This window comes from Gobius niger (genome assembly GCF_951799975.1).
Source record: "Gobius niger genome assembly, chromosome: 5".
In the NCBI taxonomy this organism is placed as follows: Eukaryota; Metazoa; Chordata; class Actinopteri; order Gobiiformes; family Gobiidae; genus Gobius; species Gobius niger.
In genome coordinates, this window is record NC_136856.1 from 41,243,825 (window position 1) to 41,263,526 (window position 19,702).

General features: G+C 42.0%; 1 protein-coding gene across 1 annotated transcript; it reads left to right on the top strand.

The window, feature by feature from the left end:
- Positions 1 to 2,622: 2,622 nt before the first annotated feature.
- Positions 2,623 to 9,910, top strand: LOC306962760 (caspase-3-like; the record flags this gene model as incomplete). Its single annotated transcript, XM_079556036.1, has 6 exons — positions 2,623 to 2,678; positions 4,779 to 4,966; positions 6,651 to 6,779; positions 7,395 to 7,570; positions 9,373 to 9,496; positions 9,626 to 9,910. 6 exons carry the CDS (start codon positions 2,623 to 2,625, stop codon positions 9,850 to 9,852), a joined length of 900 nt encoding a protein of 299 aa, XP_079412162.1. The 3' UTR covers positions 9,853 to 9,910.
- Between the last annotated feature and the right edge of the window lie 9,792 nt (positions 9,911 to 19,702).

Genomic DNA, 19,702 nt, shown 5'->3' on the forward strand with positions numbered 1-19,702 from the left:
ATTAGCCTGGTTAAACTCTATCTATGCTAGTGATTAGTCTGGTTAAACTATATCTATGCTAGTGATTAGCCTGGTTAAACTATATCTATGCTAGTGATTAGCCTGGTTAAACTCTATCTATGCTAGTGATTAGTCTGGTTAAACTATATCTATGCTAGTGATTAGCCTGGTTAAACTCTATCTATGCTAGTGATTAGCCTGGTTAAACTCTATCTATGCTAGTGATTAGCCTGGTTAAACTCTATCTATGCTAGTGATTAGTCTGGTTAAACTATATCTTTGCTAGTGATTAGCCTGGTTAAACTATATCTATGCTAGCGATTAGCCTGGTTAAACTCTATATATGCTAGCGATTAGCCTGGTTAAACTCTATCTATGCTAGCGATTAGCCTGGTTAAACTCTATATATGCTAGTGATTAGCCTGTTTAAAGATTGTGTTTCATGTACGACCTGAGCTACTGCCACATCAGGCCTGGAAATGACTTAATCACGTCTAAACTGGGTCCAAACTGAAAACTACACAGCTCCAAACATACAGTTATTACAGTAACAGTAAAGTAGGACTGCGACAAAATATCGGATCTGACTCGGATCGCAATACTTTGTGCTGCAATACCAAGTATCGATACTTTATCAAGTATCACAATACTTTCAATACTTCAGTAACAGTTACACAGCACCTTGTTACTTTTTGTGTTAATGCACTTTTCAATCTTTACGCTTAAGTCAAATGGCTTTTAGTTTATAAACTTTGGACACATGACTTTTTACACATTTTAAGGTAAACATGTTACTTATAATTACTTACTGTATCGCAATACGTATCGGATTGACAAAAGTGGATCGTCCCAGCCCTACTGTTAAGCAGCCATTTTTGTTACATAAAAGTCGCTCACCGAGTACAAAATGTTTAAAGGGGGGGTATTCTGCAAAATTGACTTTTTCCAGCTTTCCATCCTGTTATTCTGTCACTCCCTCATTAAAAACATGGCTGAAGTGTTGCCTTGGCACATTCACGTATTTCTGAGTAATCTGTACAAACTCTGATGGCGGCCATTTTAGGGATAGGTTTGCCTGAGTCCTCCTAGGAACGCCCCCACCTCCTGGAGACGCCTCCGAGCTTTGGTCACCAGCCGAGTAACCAACCACTGCTCCTCAGCAGAACCCCCTCCCCACTGATGCCACAGACAGCGTGTGGAGGGGGCGTGTCTAAAGGCTCAGAGGTTCTTAAAGAGACAGAGGCCTATTTCAAGACATTCACTACAGCCATTTTGAGAGAGACATTTTATACAAGGCAGTTATTCTAATTTACTGCATTTACAGACCAGCAGAAGGTTTGTCATCATTGTAGTGGGATATAGACTGGTGCTATGGGACTGACAAAAGCAGAACACCCCCTCTTTAAAGCAGAACACCCCCTCTTTAAAGCAGAACACCCCCTCTTTAAAGCAGAACACCCCCTCTTTAAAGCAGAACACCCCCTCTTTAAAGCAGAACACCCCCTCTTTAAAGCAGAACACCCCCTCTTTAAAGCAGAACACCCCCTCTTTAAAGCAGAACACCCCCTCTTTAAAGCAGAACACCCCCTCTTTAAAGCAGAACACCCCCTCTTTAAAGCAGAACACCCCCTTTAAAGCAGAACACCCCCTCTTTAAAGCACAAAGTTTTTTTATCCTCCTTTACTCTTTATTCTGTCTTTGTTTCGTTCCATGATGAAAAATGAAAAATAGCCCTTTTACACTTATTCTGAATCTTGCCTATGCAGATTTTGTTACATTAATCCATGAATAACTTTGGGCGTGTTCAGACACTGCACATGTGGCCGATGTAGATTCTGTGTCACCTTCGAGCACCTTCATGTTTTCACTTTCACATTCAGCCCAGACTTCAGACTCTCAAACGGTCATGGGTTTAAGGTGAAGCCGTGGCCGCACATTCAACTTCCTCATTTGGAGCCAAGATGGTGTTTTATTGTGAATTACTTTGTCATTTTTGTTGTTAGTTTATAGATCATTAAACCTCAGAAATGCACTGAGAGTTTTTTTCCTTTAGGGAATCTTTTGTGCTTTTCAAAGGAAGTGTCGCCGTCAGTTCACAAACTTGCCGTTCCTGCTTTTATCTGAGTCAATATGAAACTGACTGTTTTAACTGGAAACACTTTGCATCTGCAGTTTCTGAAAATAACCGAGAGAAAGTCATTTGATTTCTGTCATAAACATATAGATGTATTTCTGAAGTTTTATCTCACACATCGCATCAATAATAACACAGTAAGGCTGCGCGATGTGGAACAAATAACATTGATTGATCTCATCATAAAAACAAGGAACGCTTCCCACTTCAGTGCCATCTAATATAAAAGCTACAAGAGGAGTAAAAATTCTCCCATGAAATACAATTAATGAGAATGTAAAAGAATCCTTACTGTAAGATGGGCTTGACCTTAACATTACTAATGGACTTGTCTACTTTTTAATAATCATAAAGTGAGTTTTTCTTTTGTCATTTGTCACATTTCTAGCCGCTGGAAGTTAAAAGTTTGCCGATGAGAACTTCCTGAGCTCTATAATTGTTCACGTTGTGTTAGATATGTTAGTTATTTTGAATCCTTTTCCAGGACCATGGCGGAGGCGGCGCAGAGCAGCGGAGACACGGTCGACGCGCTGGGGTTTTTTAAGTAAGTAGATTCTAGATGGACCAGAGTGAGCACAACAACTGTTAGAATTCTTTAAATATAAATACATTAATAATGGCATTAATTGATGTGAGGAAGCTGCCACGAGGGGTTGAAATGGGGAGGCTTAACAAAGTCTCTCACCAGACATTTATTGCTCAAGCAAACAGAACTTCTGACACACAGATACAAACACACAGCAGTCAGCTTTTATACCTCCCCTAATGGGAAATGGGAATGGGACCTCCCACCGGTAGGTACCATTCCTAGTCTCCCCCCTTCCACATGGTTCAGCCTGAGGTTTTTAAAATGGCCGACATAGACCACGCCCCTTCCTTTCTCACCAGATGGTACAGGTAAATGATATAATTATTGACATATACATGAATCTGAGGGTTATTGTTGGCTGGTGTATATTGCAAACAAAACAAAAAACAAAAAATAACAAACACACACAATGGGACAAACCCACTTTGTCATAATCGATATTTTGACAACCAAAGTTGGTCAGAAATACAAGCATTGGGATCTAAAACAAATAGAGCTCCAGTTTTGGTTGAAATTGCTCATTAAATTTGACACATTACTCTCTGTATAAACCCTGTGTATAATGTAGAAATTCAGCTGCGTGATTAGAATGTAGAAACAAGCTTTTATGAATATGAAAAGCACTGTAAATGTGTGTATATACAAACGATTAAAACAATAATTTACTGCTCCCTGTAAAGTCTGCGTATATGGGAGCCAGATGTTCACATACACTTCTTAAAAAGACACCGGTTTGCATTTGTTTCTCACCGTCTGACATGAAACCAGAATTAACTTTTTTTTTGGGTCAATTTTCTAAATTATTTCTATTTGTCAAATGCCAGAAGTTTGAGAGATAGAATTCTATACATGGGTTTATATATTTGTTTACGTTTCATTAATATTTGGTGGCGTTGCCTTTTAAACCGTATAACATTGGGTCAAACGTTCTGGATTTCCTTCCACGAGCTTCTCACAAACAGAACTGGTGTAACTGAGCCACATCTGTCGGCCACCTTGCGTGCCTATGCCTTTTCAGCTCTGCCCAAACATTTCCAACTGGTCTGAGATCAGGACTTTGTGACGGTCACTTCAAAACAACGACCGTTTTCCTGAAGCCACTTTGGGTCATCGTCCTTTTGGAAGAAGATCTTTATTTATATAGCGCCTTTCACAGACTTGGTCACAAAGCGCTTTACATGAGACACTTGTACATTCACTCCACACTCGGTGTAAACTACGTTTGTAGCTTCAGCGCCCCCTGGGGGAGACTGTCAGAAGCGATTTCGCGACTACACACGTCTGCGCCAACGGACCCTCTGACACCACCATACACTCACTCACACACATCATTCAAACTGGCCTATTGTGCATGTTTTTAGTGGTAGGGGAAACCGGAGTACCCGGAGGAAACCTACGCAGACACGGGGAGAACATGTAAACTCCACACAGAAAGGCCCGTCCAGGCGGGAATCGAACCCGGGCCTTCTAGCTGTGAAGCGAGAGCACTAACCGCTGTGCCACCGTGCCGCCAGGGAAGACTCCAGTATCTCCACATAATGTTCTTTCTTTCTTGTTATCTATTTTGTGAAGTGCACCAGTCCCGCAGCAAAACAACCCCACAGCATGATGCTGCCCCCCTGTTTTTCAAAGTCGGTGTTCTCAGGCTTCCTCCTCTCAGAGCTTCTTCCTGGCAGAGTTCACATTTCAGACACGGCACGTTCATCTCTGGGACACAGAACCCGCCTTCTTTCTGATCTGTTCAATGGCTGGACTTTTCCATCTTTTTTATACTTGCGTTTAATTGTTTGAACCAAATTGTTTAAAGGTTTATTAATCTTTGTCTATGTAAACCTCTGACTTTGTACGAAGTAAAGAAAATTCTTCTTGCATTTAGCAAATAGAAATTATTTTGGAAATTCCAATTGGCCTAAAAAAAAGGAGAAGTTGATTCTGTTTTCATGAGTAAATCACTGAGTAAAAAATGCCTTTGTGTCTTTTTGTAGAGAGTGTATGTGAACATCTGGTTCCCACAGTAGATCAGCATTTTACATGTGAATATTTATCTTTAATCAGGAAGAACCCGTCCTCAGAAAGTGGAGGTGACGCAGACGAGAAGAGCTGTGAGACCCCGGTCCAGGACTCGGCTCCAGATGAGTCCAGTAAAGCCCAGACCGACGAGGACCCGTTCAGATACCGGACGGACTTCCCGAGTGTGGGAGTGTGTCTGCTCATCAACAACAAGAACTTCCACCGCAGCACAGGTTCAGACCTTTATCCATAATCGCTCATCAACAACAAGAACTTCCACCACAGCACAGGTTCAGACCTTTATCCATAATCGCTCATCAACAACAAGAACTTCCACCACAGCACAGGTTCAGACCTTTATCCATAATCGCTCATCAACAACAAGAACTTCCACCACAGCACAGGTTCAGACCTTTATCCATAATCGCTCATCAACAACAAGAACTTCCACCGCAGCACAGGTTCAGACCTTTATCCATAATCGCTCATCAACAACAAGAACTTCCACCACAGCACAGGTTCAGACCTTTATCCATAATCGCTCATCAACAACAAGAACTTCCACCACAGCACAGGTTCAGACCTTTATCCATAATCGCTCATCAACAACAAGAACTTCCACCGCAGCACAGGTTCACACCTTTATCCATAATCGCTCATCAACAACAAGAACTTCCACCGCAGCACAGGTTCAGACCTTTATCCATAATCGCTCATCAACAACAAGAACTTCCACCGCAGCACAGGTTCAGACCTTTATCCATAATCGCTCATCAACAACAAGAACTTCCACCGCAGCACAGGTTCAGACCTTTATCCATCATGTTTCCTCATGAAAAACATACTGTGAGGCGTGTTTAAACGCACCACAGAAGATTTGTGCCAAAATGAAGGCCTTAAATGTCATTAAAGTTTGATCCTTTCCCTTCATACCCGTATTAAAGCTGCTGTTTGTAAGTTTATATGTTTTACAAAATTAAATAGATTGCGCACTTTGACGTAAGTAACATTAAATAGTTCTGTTTTTTGGAAAGCTCTCTCTGCTGATCTCAGGAACAGATCCCCAGTGCCATAACTCTGACCAATGAGACGAGTTTCCCCATGAACCGGCCGGTCACTCACGTGCACCGGGAACGAGGGGGGGCAAAGCTGGCCTGGGCCCTAACCCTGGGATTGTTTCTTAAATCTTTGGTTTCGTTCACAGACCCTGGAAGTTTTACAGAATGGCTTCTGAACAGAAATGGCCCACGGTCAACATGCGTGAAAGAGTGAACCAAAACTTTAAAATCATCCTCATCAGTGTGTTGACAATGGAGGCCGACATTTACAAGATAATCTTTTCAATACTGTGTAAAATAACAGGCAAAAAATGTGTATTTAAGAGTAGGGCTGCACAATATATCGCGGAAAATATCGTATCGCGATATTAGCTGATGCCATATCCGTATCGCGAGAAGCCACAATATATCGCAACATCACCATAGCTTCATCTGACTGAGATCCACCCATTTTTTTTGCAAACTCAAACTCATGCATTGAAGTCATGTGTGAAAGTTCAGTTTTAGTTTAACATTTACTAGCTTTGTTAAATTCTACCCTTGTTTTGGTCCTGATTGGGTGTTTTTTAAGTCTTCTTTTGACACAATTTGCTGAGAAAAAAAAAGGAACATATCGTGTTATAGTATCGTTATCGCGATTTTGCATAGCCGTATCGAAAGTCACCTCAATATCGTGCAGCCCTATTTAAGAGTACAGTTCTTTATTTCATTTTCAAACAAGGAAGTTCCCACAGTTGCTCCAATCAGAACATGGATATATTTCCTATTTTCGTGCCACTGAGAAACACATTTTGAATCTCCCCTTTTCCCGTCATGACTTTCGCCGTGTGTGACAGAAGCTTTAACCCGTGTTTTCCAGGAATGGGCGTTCGAAACGGCACAGATGTGGATGCAGCTGCGGTGATGAAGACGTTTGTGAATCTGGGTTACAAGATGATGGTGTGTCAGGACCTCACTGTGGAGAAGATGAGGGAGAAGCTGCAGAGCGGTGACTATATTACTATGGGTTTTTAAAATGTGGCAGTAGTGAGTATAATATCACAAACTTGCCTTTAGCCCCTTTAAGTGCTGAACAGACTAAAAACAACATAATCCAGATGAAATGACCAAGCGTATGAGCATCACGGCGAAGGACAGTATTAAAAATGAGAGCATCGTGTCCGAGCGCCTCAGAACAAACGTGTTTTTAGCAGAGTTTAAAATGCTCCGGTGTCTGTGCAGCTCTCGCGCTGTCGAAGGCCAGTCCAAAGTTAAGCGCAGCCTCAGAAAAGGCCTCGTCTCCTCTAGACTTCAGCCGAGAGCCTGAGCTGGTCAGCGGAGCTCAAGGCTCTGCTCGGGCTGTGGGACTGGAGGAAACCTACGGGAGAACATGCAAACTCCACACAGAGAGGCCCCGCCCAGATGGGAGTCGAACCCGGGACCATCACATGCTTTATTAACAAACAATAACAGTTTAGTAACAGTTTAGTGAATAACAATGAGCTGAAGTAGTAAATATCCCAAACTCCTTGTCACATGATATATTTGAACTAAGTGTTGCTTCTCCTACAGCTGTTCCTGAGCACATCTGTCCAGGTTCCTAATGTTCATGTTTGTTTTGTAGTGGCTCAGGAAGACCACAGTAAACACGCCTCCTTCGTCTGCGTGATTCTGAGCCACGGAGACGAGGGCGTGATCTTTGGCATCGATGGATTTGAGAAGCTGGACGTCCTCACCAGATACTTCAAAGGAGACAAATGCAAAACGCTCGTAGGAAAACCCAAGCTCTTCTTTATCCAGGTGCGTTGGCTCCTCTGCTCACACGTCTCACTTCACTTCTTACACTGCATCCGTATATATATATACATATACATATACATATACATATACATATACATATACATATACATATACATATACATATACAGATATTACCTCTTTGGTCGTTTCTAGACCCCTGTTTCCCGCGTTGAGCTCCGTTATCAGGTGGGAGGGGTGAACTCCTTGGAAACGATTGGAACTGATTTTCGCTAGTGTTTGATCGTGACGTCTGTAATGCGCCCGAGTGAGTTAAGCAGCTTTCATAAAGTGTCACGTGGGAAATGTAAAGAGGGGAAGGCACCGTTACAGATTTCTCCTCAGTAAACATCCCAACCATCTCAGTCTGGAAGAACATCAGTCGTATCTCCTGCATTTGGGTCACTTTAAGGCACTTGATCTATGATTTCTGTAGTAATATGTGTCAGAATCATCCTGAGAGCCAGAGGGTCTGGGCCTAAAGGATAAAGATCCTGTTGTTCTTTACTCAGGGTTTCACTTTGTGCCCATTGGCCTTGGTATTTTTTGTAATAAAGCGTAAAAGAGAAACTTTGCATATCAGTTACTAGCGGCAGGTGCAGGAGCTGAGGGAAATCCCAGCGTACACGACTAAAACTGTTTTTAGTTTATTCATTTGAACAGGGACAGTGCACAATATACACTAACCTCACAAGGGAGAGACGCTTTGTACCAGGATGTAGCACAAATAATACTGAGAAACGTTGACCTCATCCTAATAAAGTATTTTTGCGAGGTTGGCCGTGTGTGGGTTGTAATAAAACGTCCAATGGGATATTTAATGAACTCAAATGTTATTATTTGCTGTGAACATTCTGTGTAAATGCCAATAAATCCCACTGGTGCAGAAGAGCACACGTAAGGCCTCCACTGGAGTTTCATCAAAGTAAATCGTTCTTGTTGTCAGAATGTGACTTAACCCAAGCTATAGGACAGTGGTTCTCAACCTTTTAGAGCCGCGACCCCCATGGTAACAGTTCATTAGGATCGTGACCCCCACCCGGGTCAGACCATGGGAAAAACAGGGACATTAACCCCTTGACTCCCGCCTGAACGAAGCACATTTTCTCCAGTTTGGCTTTACCCCAATCCAAAAGCTTCTGGAAAAAAGGTGTGAAAATAGCAACAAAACTGAGATGAAAACAATGATGGAAATGTGACAAAAAAGTGAGAAAACATTGACAAAAATTTGATAAAAATTTGACAAAAAATGACAAAAATGTGATAAAAAATTGACAAAAAAATTATGAAAAAGTTACAAAAATGAGTTGAATCCCCAACAAAAAAATGATGGAAAAAAAATCTGATGACATGAGGAAAAAGATCCTCTGGGTTCAGGCGGGAGTTAAGAGGTTAAACTATATAACTCTTAAAAAACAAAGAAAAAACAACGGCTAAAACAAAAATGAATTAAATTTAGAACAAATAATAGCACCCTGGTAAAATAGCATGCATGCTACAACACCATAATAATAATACTAAAAGATATATTTTATCTATGTGCTCTGGCGACCCCCGAGTGGGTCCCGACCCCCAGGTTGAGAACCCCTGCTACAGGAGAACAGGACCGCCCTGACCTCCTGCTGAAGCTGTTTACAGCTCAGTGAGCAGGTCTCTGTAGATCCATGAGCATCAGCAAGTGAAGGTGGTTCTCTTTGGGCTGTTAAAAGGGGACATGCCTCAGTCCACCAGCTGTTCAGACTGGGCTGCCCCATCTGGACTTGATTTCCTAACTGTCTCATGTGTGTCTTTTTGTCGTGTTAAAGGCGTGTCGGGGATCCGGGTTTGATGGAGGGACAGACATTGAGACGGATGCTGTTGCTGAAGACCCCTCGACAGACAGGATCCCGGTGGAGGCGGACTTCCTCTACGCCTACTCCACCGCCCCAGGTACTCCCTGTTAGGCTGGTCCAACCGGGAAGACCAGGCCCTGTTTGGACCCAACACAACCTTTCCTCTGAACCACCTTTCTAACCACTTGTTTATCAGACACGACTCTCTTTCCCGCCTCATCCTCAGGTTACTACTCCTGGAGGAACACGTACAACGGCTCGTGGTTCATCCAGTCGCTGTGTGAGATCCTGGAGAAGAACCAGGACCTGGAGCTGATGCAGGTCATGACCCGAGTGAACAGAAGAGTCGCCTATCACTTCGAGTCGACCTCAAACCTCCCGGGCTTCAGCGGCAAGAAGCAGATCCCCTGCATCGTCTCCATGTTGACCAAAGAGTTCTTCTTCCCCAAATAGGTTTCACTGTGGACGTTATGATTGTGTGTCATGTCAGCCCGAGTTTACACTGAATATGTTGCACCTTTTGTCGCACCAGCATCACTACAAGGCGAGTTTGTAGAGAACAGAGTGTTTGTAGAGAACAGAGTGTTTGTAGAGAACAGAGAGTTTGTAAGGCCTGGTTCATACCTGGCTGAGTGTGAGTGAGTATTATTTTTTGAGGTCGATGCCGTAGATTGGCAGCCTTGCTTTCCTCAGCCGTCCCCAGGGCAGTCGTGGCTGAAACGTACCTTCCGTCACTGCAGTGAATGAATAATGCACAACATTGTAAAGCGTCTTTTACCGTCTGGCGAGTCTAACGCTTTAGAAAACTTCACCTAAAAAGCAAATCAAATAAATAAACCATAAATGATCATGAGAAGTTTTCCTAAAAGCAGAATCAGGGATCTCCAACCAGCAGCTCAGACCTCTCTCGCCCGAGGCTTTCCACATTTCTACACCATGTATTACATTATTATTAGTGTTTTTGAGCAGAATCTACAAACCTACATAAAGTAAAGTATAAGGACAATATTCACATTGTGCTTTTGGACCTAAAAGCCAAAGGAAGTGTCGACATGAGCCGGACGTGAGGTGAAGGTAAAGATGAGGAGAGTCAGAATCAGAACAGGTTTTATTGCCATGGTTTGAGAAAAGGCTGTATATATATATTTCAAAGTAACTAATCAGAGTCTCTTCCAATGAGACGAGCTCTTCCTGTGAACCAGCCAGTCAGGTCCAGTCAGGAGGGAGGGGGAGGAGCTTCATCATTTATTTTTGAAATGAGCTTTCATTTTGCAAACTAAGAAGGGCTTTTCAAATGTCTCTCTCTCTCCTCACTTTGCAAACTTACAGACTGTCACTTTAAGAGAGCTGAGTATATTTGTTTCTTCTAGTATATTTGTTCTCAGAGATGTTATTTCTTCTCGACTCCCTCCAGTCGGTGCAGCAGATTCAACATATTCAGTGTAAATGAGTTGTTTTGTTCTGGGAGGTTTGACATTTTATTGTGTGAATAAGGACCAGGACATGGGGTAGTTTTAATTCAGTAGCTTCACTTTACTTTACTTTTCTAACTGTGAAAGGGATTTTTGCATAAACTCCGCGTGACCAAAGGTGGTAGAAACATGAGGAGCTGTTTCTATTTACTTTTCAACACCAAGTACTTCAGATGAGTTAGATACAAGACCAAGTACTTCAGATGAGTTAGATACAAGACCAAGTACTTCAGATGAGTTAGATACAAGACCAAGTACTTCAGATGAGTTAGATACAACACCAAGTACTTCAGATGAGTTAGATACAACACCAAGTACTTCAGATGAGTTAGATACAAGACCAAGTACTTCTCAGATGAGTTAGATACAAGACCAAGTACTTCAGATGAGTTAGATACAAGACCAAGTACTTCAGATGAGTTAGATACAAGACCGAGTACTTCAGATGAGTTAGATACAAGACCAAGTACTTCAGATGAGTTAGATACAACACCAAGTACTTCAGATGAGTTAGATACTTCTTGGTTTACGTGGGTGAAATCATCACCCGCTCTGTCCGTCTGTCGGGTCAGGGTGATGGAGCCTTTCCTTGTAAAACTATCGGGCTGTGGGGGGGGCACGTCGTGGATCAGAGGCCGACACCCAGAACTTCACATTCCAGCCGGGATTTTGAAGTCTCTGAAACTGTCGAGTCAAACTAACATGTCTAACCTCTATGTTCCATAACATGTGTCGCTCCACACCTGTCCAGTAGGAGCTTCAGGTCCGTGTTCTCCAACCCTCCATCACATGATGCTCGTCATAGATGAGCTCAACAAAAAGTAAAAATATTGGGTAACACTTTACATTACGGGCCGGTAAGTCCTTGGTACTTACAGAGGTACTTCTAGATACTTATTGTGGTACTTATGGTGGTACTTACAGTGATACAGTGGTAATTCTAGGTATTTATGGTAGTACTTACAGTGGTACTTACGGTGGTACTTACGGTGGTACTTACGGTGGTAATTCTAGGTACTTACGGTGGTACTAAAAATGGTACTTATGGTGGTACGTACAGTGGTAAATTCTAGTAATAATAGTGGTACTTCTGTGTACTTATTGTGGTACTTAAAGGATACTATAGTGAGAATTAAAGGTATGTACTTCTAAATACAGTGGTAACTCTTAGTGATGAAGGTTGTACTTCTTGTTTTCCCTCATGCTGATTTATGTTGTTTTATAGTCACACAGTACCAAAGTAAATAGAAGTACAACCTTCATTACTAAGAGCGTTACCACTAATCCTAATCCAAACCCTAATGACTAGTAATTACCACTTTTAGTACCACAATAAGTACCAAGAAGTACCACTGTAGTTACCACTGTAAGTACCACAATAAGTACCACTGTCATTACTAGTAATTACCACTGTAAGTACGACGGACTTACCGGCCCGTAATGTAAAGTGTTGCCAAATATTGATATTTAGGACTTGCTCGACTCTATTGACCTTTAACCTCTGGAAAGTCACACAGCGCCGACACGAGGTTCAGAGACTTTTATTACTTTCAATGAAATCCAAACCAGCTCAGCTACACGTGGTCTAGGCCAGTGGTTCTCAACCCTTTGGAGCCGCGACCCCCGTTATAACAGTTAAAGGGGCTCGAGGGGGTCGGGAACATTAGCCACATCATTCTTAAAAATCAAAGAAAAAAACAATGGCCCGACCCCCAGGTTGAGAACCACTGGTCTCGGCCAACTTTAAGAATCTGTTAACAAAGGTTTTCTCCTTAATGTGTGCAGAGTTACAGACTAATACAGCGCTAATACTGGGGCACTTCCTGTTCCATCAGGTCATTGATAAAATCACATTGAGCGAGTTCTAAATATTCTTTAAATTTGCTCATATTTTGGCGACTGAATCTTTATATGACCATCATTAAAGCTGGGTGGGAGGAGCAGATTTAAATGTGTTTTTTACATAGTGTGAGGAAGAACCGACTGTCCAGAATCGTCCCCGCCTCAGGCCCATAGTTGCTCCAATCGAAAAGTCCCTGAATAATGGGCTGCTCTGCTGGGATGTGGCTGTAGCTTATGCGCGTCTCATGTTTCTATAGAGGGAAAACTCAGGATAAAAGGGTTTTTAATAAAGTATATTTTTAAAAGGAGTTTGTTTTTGTGTTTTCTTGTTTTTATACATTTGCGATCAATAAAAATGATTGAAAAAGTGATGAAAAAATGCAAATGTGTTCAGTGAAGTGGTTCCAAACGCTGTCGGGTGTAGAGTCACAGCCAGGTCACCTTTACCCCCACCTGAACCCAGCGCAGGTTCTGGCTTTACCCAAATCTAAAAGCTTCTGGAAGAAAACGTTAGAATCGCAGCAAAAGTGGACGAAAACAACGACGAAAATGCCACAAAAGAGCAACAGAAAAGTGAGAAAAAGGAAGAAAAAATCAGTTTAAGAAACATCTGAGGAAAGTCTGTTTAGATTTGTCTGGTCTGCTCTGGCCTGTGGGCTGTGAGTGGAGAAGCTTTTAGATTTGGGTAGAGTCGAACTTGAGAAAACGCACTCTGTTAAGTTCATTTCCTTCTGTGATCGCAGGGACAGAACCACCAGAGGGAGTTCAAGACCCACAGAAACCAGGATGAATCATTATTCCTGAGTGAGAAGAATCATGTCAGTGTTAAACGACCTCTGTGGAGCCGTTTAAACATGGTCAGCGCTAGATCGTCTGCTGCGGAGGGACGGTCTGTTTGTATAGATCTATGAGTTGGTTTGTCTAAAAATACAAATAATCCTAATCCGAACCCTAATCCGCAAGGTTGACCCCTTAACTCCCACCTGAACCGAGCACATTTTCTCCAGTTTGGCTTTACCCCAATCCAAAAGCTTCTGGGAAAAAGCTGTGAAAATAGCAATAAAACAATGATGGAAATGTGACAAAAAAGTGAGAAAACATTGACAAAAAAAGTGATGGAAAAAGTGGCAAAAATGTCACAAAAAATGGACAAAAAATGGACAAAAAATGTGACAAAAAATGATTAAAAATTGACGAAAAAATGTCAAAAATGTGACAAAAAAATTAAAAAAAAACGATAAAAAAATGTCAAAAATGTGACAAAAAAATGATTAAAAATGGACGAAAAAATGACAAAAATGTGACAAAAAAATAAAAAAAAAACGATAAAAAAATGTCAAAAATGTGACAAAAAAATGATTAAAAATTGACGAAAAATTGACAAAAATGTGACAAAAAATTACAAAAAATCGATAAAAAAAAATGTCAAAAATGTGACAAAAAATGTATTAAAAATGGACGAAAAAATGACAAAAATGTGATAAAATATTACAAAAAAGTTACTAAAATGAGTTGAACACCCAACAAAAAAATGTTGGAAAAAAAATCCTCTCGGTTCAGGCGGGAGTTAAGAGGTTAACCATTTTCCTGGCCCTAACCTTAATTTGTGTCATGATATCTCACGTTTTCACAGCAGACTGTCCCTCCGGAGCAGAACATCTAGCACTAACCTTTAAACATTTACTGTCATTCAAAGTCACCTCTAAGAACATTTAATCACACTGTTCCTCCTGCAAACTTATTAGCAACATCACTACACAGGGTCACTGATATCGGCCTCATTTATTATCGCGTTGGAAAGTAACTCGTACTTAAAGCAGGACTAAGTTACTTGACCTTCATAAATCCTCTCCGTGTCCCTGTGGGGGTGATACAAGTGTTCATGGTCCTTCATCTCCACCAGTGTCTTTATTATTATTCCAGACAACAACAAAAGAGAGACACCAAACTGCGCTTTATTATTGTGATACATGTCTTAACCTCTGACCCCCCACCTCAGCCTGGCTTCACCTGGTTTCACCTGGCTTCACCTGGTTTCACCTGGTTTCACCTGGTTTCACCTGGTTTCACCTGGTTTCAGCTGGTTTCAGCTGGTTTCAGCTGGTTTCAGCTGGTTTCAGCTGGTTTCAGCTGGTTTCAGCTGGTTTCAGCTGGTTTCACCTGGTTTCACCTGGTTTCACCTGGTTTCATACAAGGGTCTGGACCTTCACAAGTGCCTTAGATCAAACAGAGGAACCTGAGTGAACGGAGGAACCTGGGGGAACCCGGGTGAACGGAGGAACCCGGTGAACGGAGGAACCCGCTGAACGGAGGAACCCGCTGAACGGAGGAACCCGGTGAACGGAGGAACCTGGTGAACGGAGGAACCTGGTGAACAGAGGAACCCGGGTGAACGGAGGAACCCGGCTGAACGGAGGAACCTGGTGAACAGAGGAACCCGGTGAACGGAGGAACCTGGTGAACGGAGGAACCCGGTGAACGGAGGAACCTGGTGAACGGAGGAACCTGGTGAACGGAGGAACCCTGGGTGAACGGGGAGGAACCTGAACGGAGGAACCCGGTGAACGGAGGAACCCGGCTGAACGGAGGAACCCGGTGAACGGAGGAACCCGGCTGAACGGAGGAACCTGAACGGAGGAACCTGGTGAACGGAGGAACCTGGTGAACGGAGGAACCTGAGTGAACGGAGGAACCTGGTGAACGGAGGAACCTGGTGAACGGAGGAACCTGGTGAACGGAGGAACCCGGTGAACGGAGGAACCCGGTGAACGGAGGAACCCGGTGAACGGAGGAACCCGGCTGAACGGAGGAACCTGCCTTCTGGACTCTGAGGCCTGCACGGTCTGTGATCTCGGCCCGTCTGCTGAGGGATCCTTCGGCCCTGGGTCTCTACAGCCTGTCCGTCCATGGGAGTGGATCTCTCCTTCTGTGGTTCTCCCCAAGGTTTCTCTTTCCTCCTGCCGGGTTCTTGAGTGTTTCCTCGCCGTGCTGGAGAGTCTAAGGACGGGCGACGCCCACGCTGCTCGTCGCCGCCTCCTATTGGACGTTACATTTGTATTGTCATATTTCTTGTTCTGTTTTATTGCCTAATGTTCGCTGCAGCTGTGAGGAAACTTCTGTCGTGATATTGGGCTTTACAAAACCATTACACTTGAAACAACTGAGCTCCGTTATCTGGAAGGAGGGCTGAACTCCTTTGAAACCATTGGATTTTTAGATTTGGGTAAAGCCAAACTGGAGTAAATGCTCTCGGTAAAGGCGGAGGCGTCAGGTTAATCATTTCCTGTTCAGCAGTAAAATGAATCCGCCCACAGTTTAAATCCCGGCTTCAGATTCACTTCCTTGTAAAGTCACAAAGCTGTTCCTGCTCACAGCTCCTGACCACAGCTCCTGCTCACAGCTCCTGACCACAGCTCCTGACCACAGCTCCTGACCACAGCTCCTGACCACAGCTCCTGCTCACAGCTCCTGACCACAGCTCCTGCTCACAGCTCCTGACCACAGCTCCTGACCACAGCTCCTGACCACAGCTCCTGACCACAGCTCCTGCTCACAGCTCCTGCTCCTGACCACAGCTCCTGATCACAGCTCCTGATCACAGCTCCTGACCACAGCTCCTGACCACAGCTCCTGATCACAGCTCCTGATCACAGCTCCTGACCACAGCTCCTGACCACAGCACCTGACCACAGCTCCTGACCACAGCTCCTGACCACAGCTCCTGACCACAGCTCCTGATCCTGACCACAGCTCCTGATCACAGCTCCTGAACACAGCTCCTGACCACAGCTCCTGAACACAGCTCCTGACCACTGCTCCTGACCACAGCTCCTGACCACAGCTCCTGAACACAGCTCCTGAACACAGCTCCTGATCACAGCTCCTGTTCACAGCTCCTGACCACAGCTCCTGACCACAGCTCCTGACCACAGCTCCTGACCACAGCTCCTGACCACAGCTCCTGCTCACAGCTCCTGACCACAGCTCCTGACCACAGCTCCTGATCACAGCTCCTGCTCACAGCTCCTGACCACAGCTCCTGACCACAGCTCCTGACCACAGCTCCTGACCACAGCTCCTGACCACAGCTCCTGACCACAGCTCCTGACGACTCCAGAGGTATGTACATGAACATCAGACACTCTTCTAGCTTCTCATTTAGAGACGTGATTTATTTTAGCGTTTTCTGTCTAAAAGGTCGTCTAAAGTGAGTTTTCATGTTGAATAATCCCGGATATGACATGAAAATCACTCACCCTTTAACCTTTTCATGTCTGATAAGCCTCTGTGAGTAACTGACGGGTTATTAGTCGATGAAAATGTGATTTATTATGTTTTTCAATAATTAATACTGAACATAATGTGCCTGGCATGTGGGAGGACACCATAGAAATGAAAAGGCTGATACTGATTTCATTATCTGTGCCAGTGATTAACCTATAGTTGTATCTAAAGGAATATTGTGTCTTGACCACCAGCTACTGCCAGATCAGATCTAAATGGGACTAAAGATCATCTAAACTGAGTGCAAACAACCAGGAAACCAGGAAAAAACAACTTACTAACTCAAATGTGTGTCTAATGTCTAATTAAAATGAATGAAGTGAAGGTGAAACGGCCCCATAGTTTTGCAACAGATCGAATATAACAGAATATTATAATAATGTGCTGCCACTTTCACCACTAAACATGACCTGCATTTGCTGCACGAGTCCCGTTTAGATTCTTCTTTGTTCTGAACATGTTATTGGATTCAGCAGCTCTTTTCCATTTACATAAAAGCAGCTTTTCTCCTCCTTTACTCTTTATTCTGTGATTGTTTCATTCCAGGGTGAGAAACATCAGCTCCTTTTCGCCTCTAACTTTCCTGCTGCTGGTTTTGTTCGTGAGTAAAAACCTTTGAGTGACTCATTGCACCAAAGACCGGTCTCACATCCACATTTTCACTTTCAAATCCAGCCCAGACTTTAGACTCTGAGCTGAACCTGAACGGCCTCATGTGGAGCCAAGATGGTGTTTGTTTTAAATTACGTAAAAGTCTATGTTTCAGTTGAGTAAAGATACTTCATTACAATATCCTCAAGTAGAAGCAAAAAGTACTGATCAATGTAACTTCTCTAATAAGTGCAGTTTTTTCACTTGTACTTGATTAAATGTTAGCGAGTTCTTCCCGCCTCAGTTACTCACTATGTAAAACGCTTCTGTCATGTGGTACTTACTTAACCCCTTAACCCCCACCTGAACCGAGCACATGTTCTCCAGTCTGGCTTTACCCCAATCCAAAAGCTTCTGGAAAAAAGGTGAGAAAATAGAGACAGAACTGAGACAAAAACAACGATGAAGATGTGACAAAAAATGACAAAAAATGACAAAAAAATGACAAAAAAATGACAAAAAAATGACAAAAAAATGACAAAAAAATGACAAAAAACGACAAAAAAACGACAAAAAACGACAAAAAAACGACAAAAAAACGACAAAGAAACGACAAAAAAACGACAAAAAAACGACAAAAAAATGACAAAAAATGACGAAAAAATGACGAAAAAATGACAAAAAATGACAAAAAAATGACAAAAAAACGACAAAAAAATGACAAAAAAACGACAAAAAAACGACAAAAAAATGACAAAAAATGACAAAAAATGACAAAAAAATGACAAAAAAATGACAAAAAAATGACAAAAAAATGACAAAAAAATGACAAAAAAACGACAAAAAAACGACAAAAAAATGACAAAAAATGACAAAAAAATGACAAAAAAACGACAAAAAAACGACAAAAAAATGACAAAAAAATGACAAAAAAATGACAAAAAAACGACAAAAAAATGACAAAAAATGACGAAAAAATGACAAAAAATGACAAAAAACGACAAAAAAATGACGAAAAATGACAAAAAAATGACAAAAAAATGACAAAAAAACGACAAAAAAATGACAAAAAATGACGAAAAAATGACGAAAAAATGACAAAAAAACGTCAAAAAAATGACAAAAAAATGACAAAAAAACGACAAAAAATGACAAAAAATGACAAAAAAATGACAAAAAAACGACAAAAAAACGACAAAAAAATGACAAAAAATGACGAAAAAATGACAAAAAATGACAAAAAATGACAAAAAATGACAAAAAATGACAAAAAAAAGGACAAAAAATGACAAAAAATGACAAAAAAACGACAAAAAATGACAAAAAACGACAAAAAAACGACAAAAAAATGACAAAAAAACGACAAAAAAATGACAAAAAATGACAAAAAACGACAAAAAAATGACGAAAAAATGACGAAAAAATGACAAAAAAACGACAAAAAAATGACAAAAAAACGACAAAAAACGACAAAAAAATGACAAAAAAATGACAAAAAAGTGCATGAATTACAAATAAAACATCTCCATAAATCAGCCACACTCTGGATAACGAGGACATGAGGCCCTGTGTCAAACATCCTGAAACATCCCTTTAAGTAAGTAGTACCACATGACAGAAGCGTTGTAGATAGTGAGTAACTGAGGCGGGAAGAACTCACTAACATTTAATCAAGTACAACTACTTGAGTAACTTTTTGAGTAGTTATTATTATTATTAGAGTAGTTACATTGATCAGTACTTTTTGCTTCTGCTTGAATATATTGTAATGAAGTATCTTTACTCAAAATAAACACCATCTTGGCTCCACATGAGGCCGTTCAGGTTCAGAGTCTAAAGTCTGGGCTGGATTTGAAAGTGAAAATGTGGACGTGAGACCCGTCAGTTCCAACAACGATGAGTCACTCAAAGGTTTTTACTTTACAACAACATCAGCAGGAGAAAGATTACAGGGAAAAATCTGCAACTCATTTGGAGTTACTTTGTCATTTTTGTTGTTAGTTTATAGATTATTACCTCCTGTTTTATAATTGTTGTTGGCATTTTACCCATGATGCCCTGGGAACAGGGGCCGGACTGAAACTAGCCCTGGACTCTGGTCAGCCCGGCCCAAA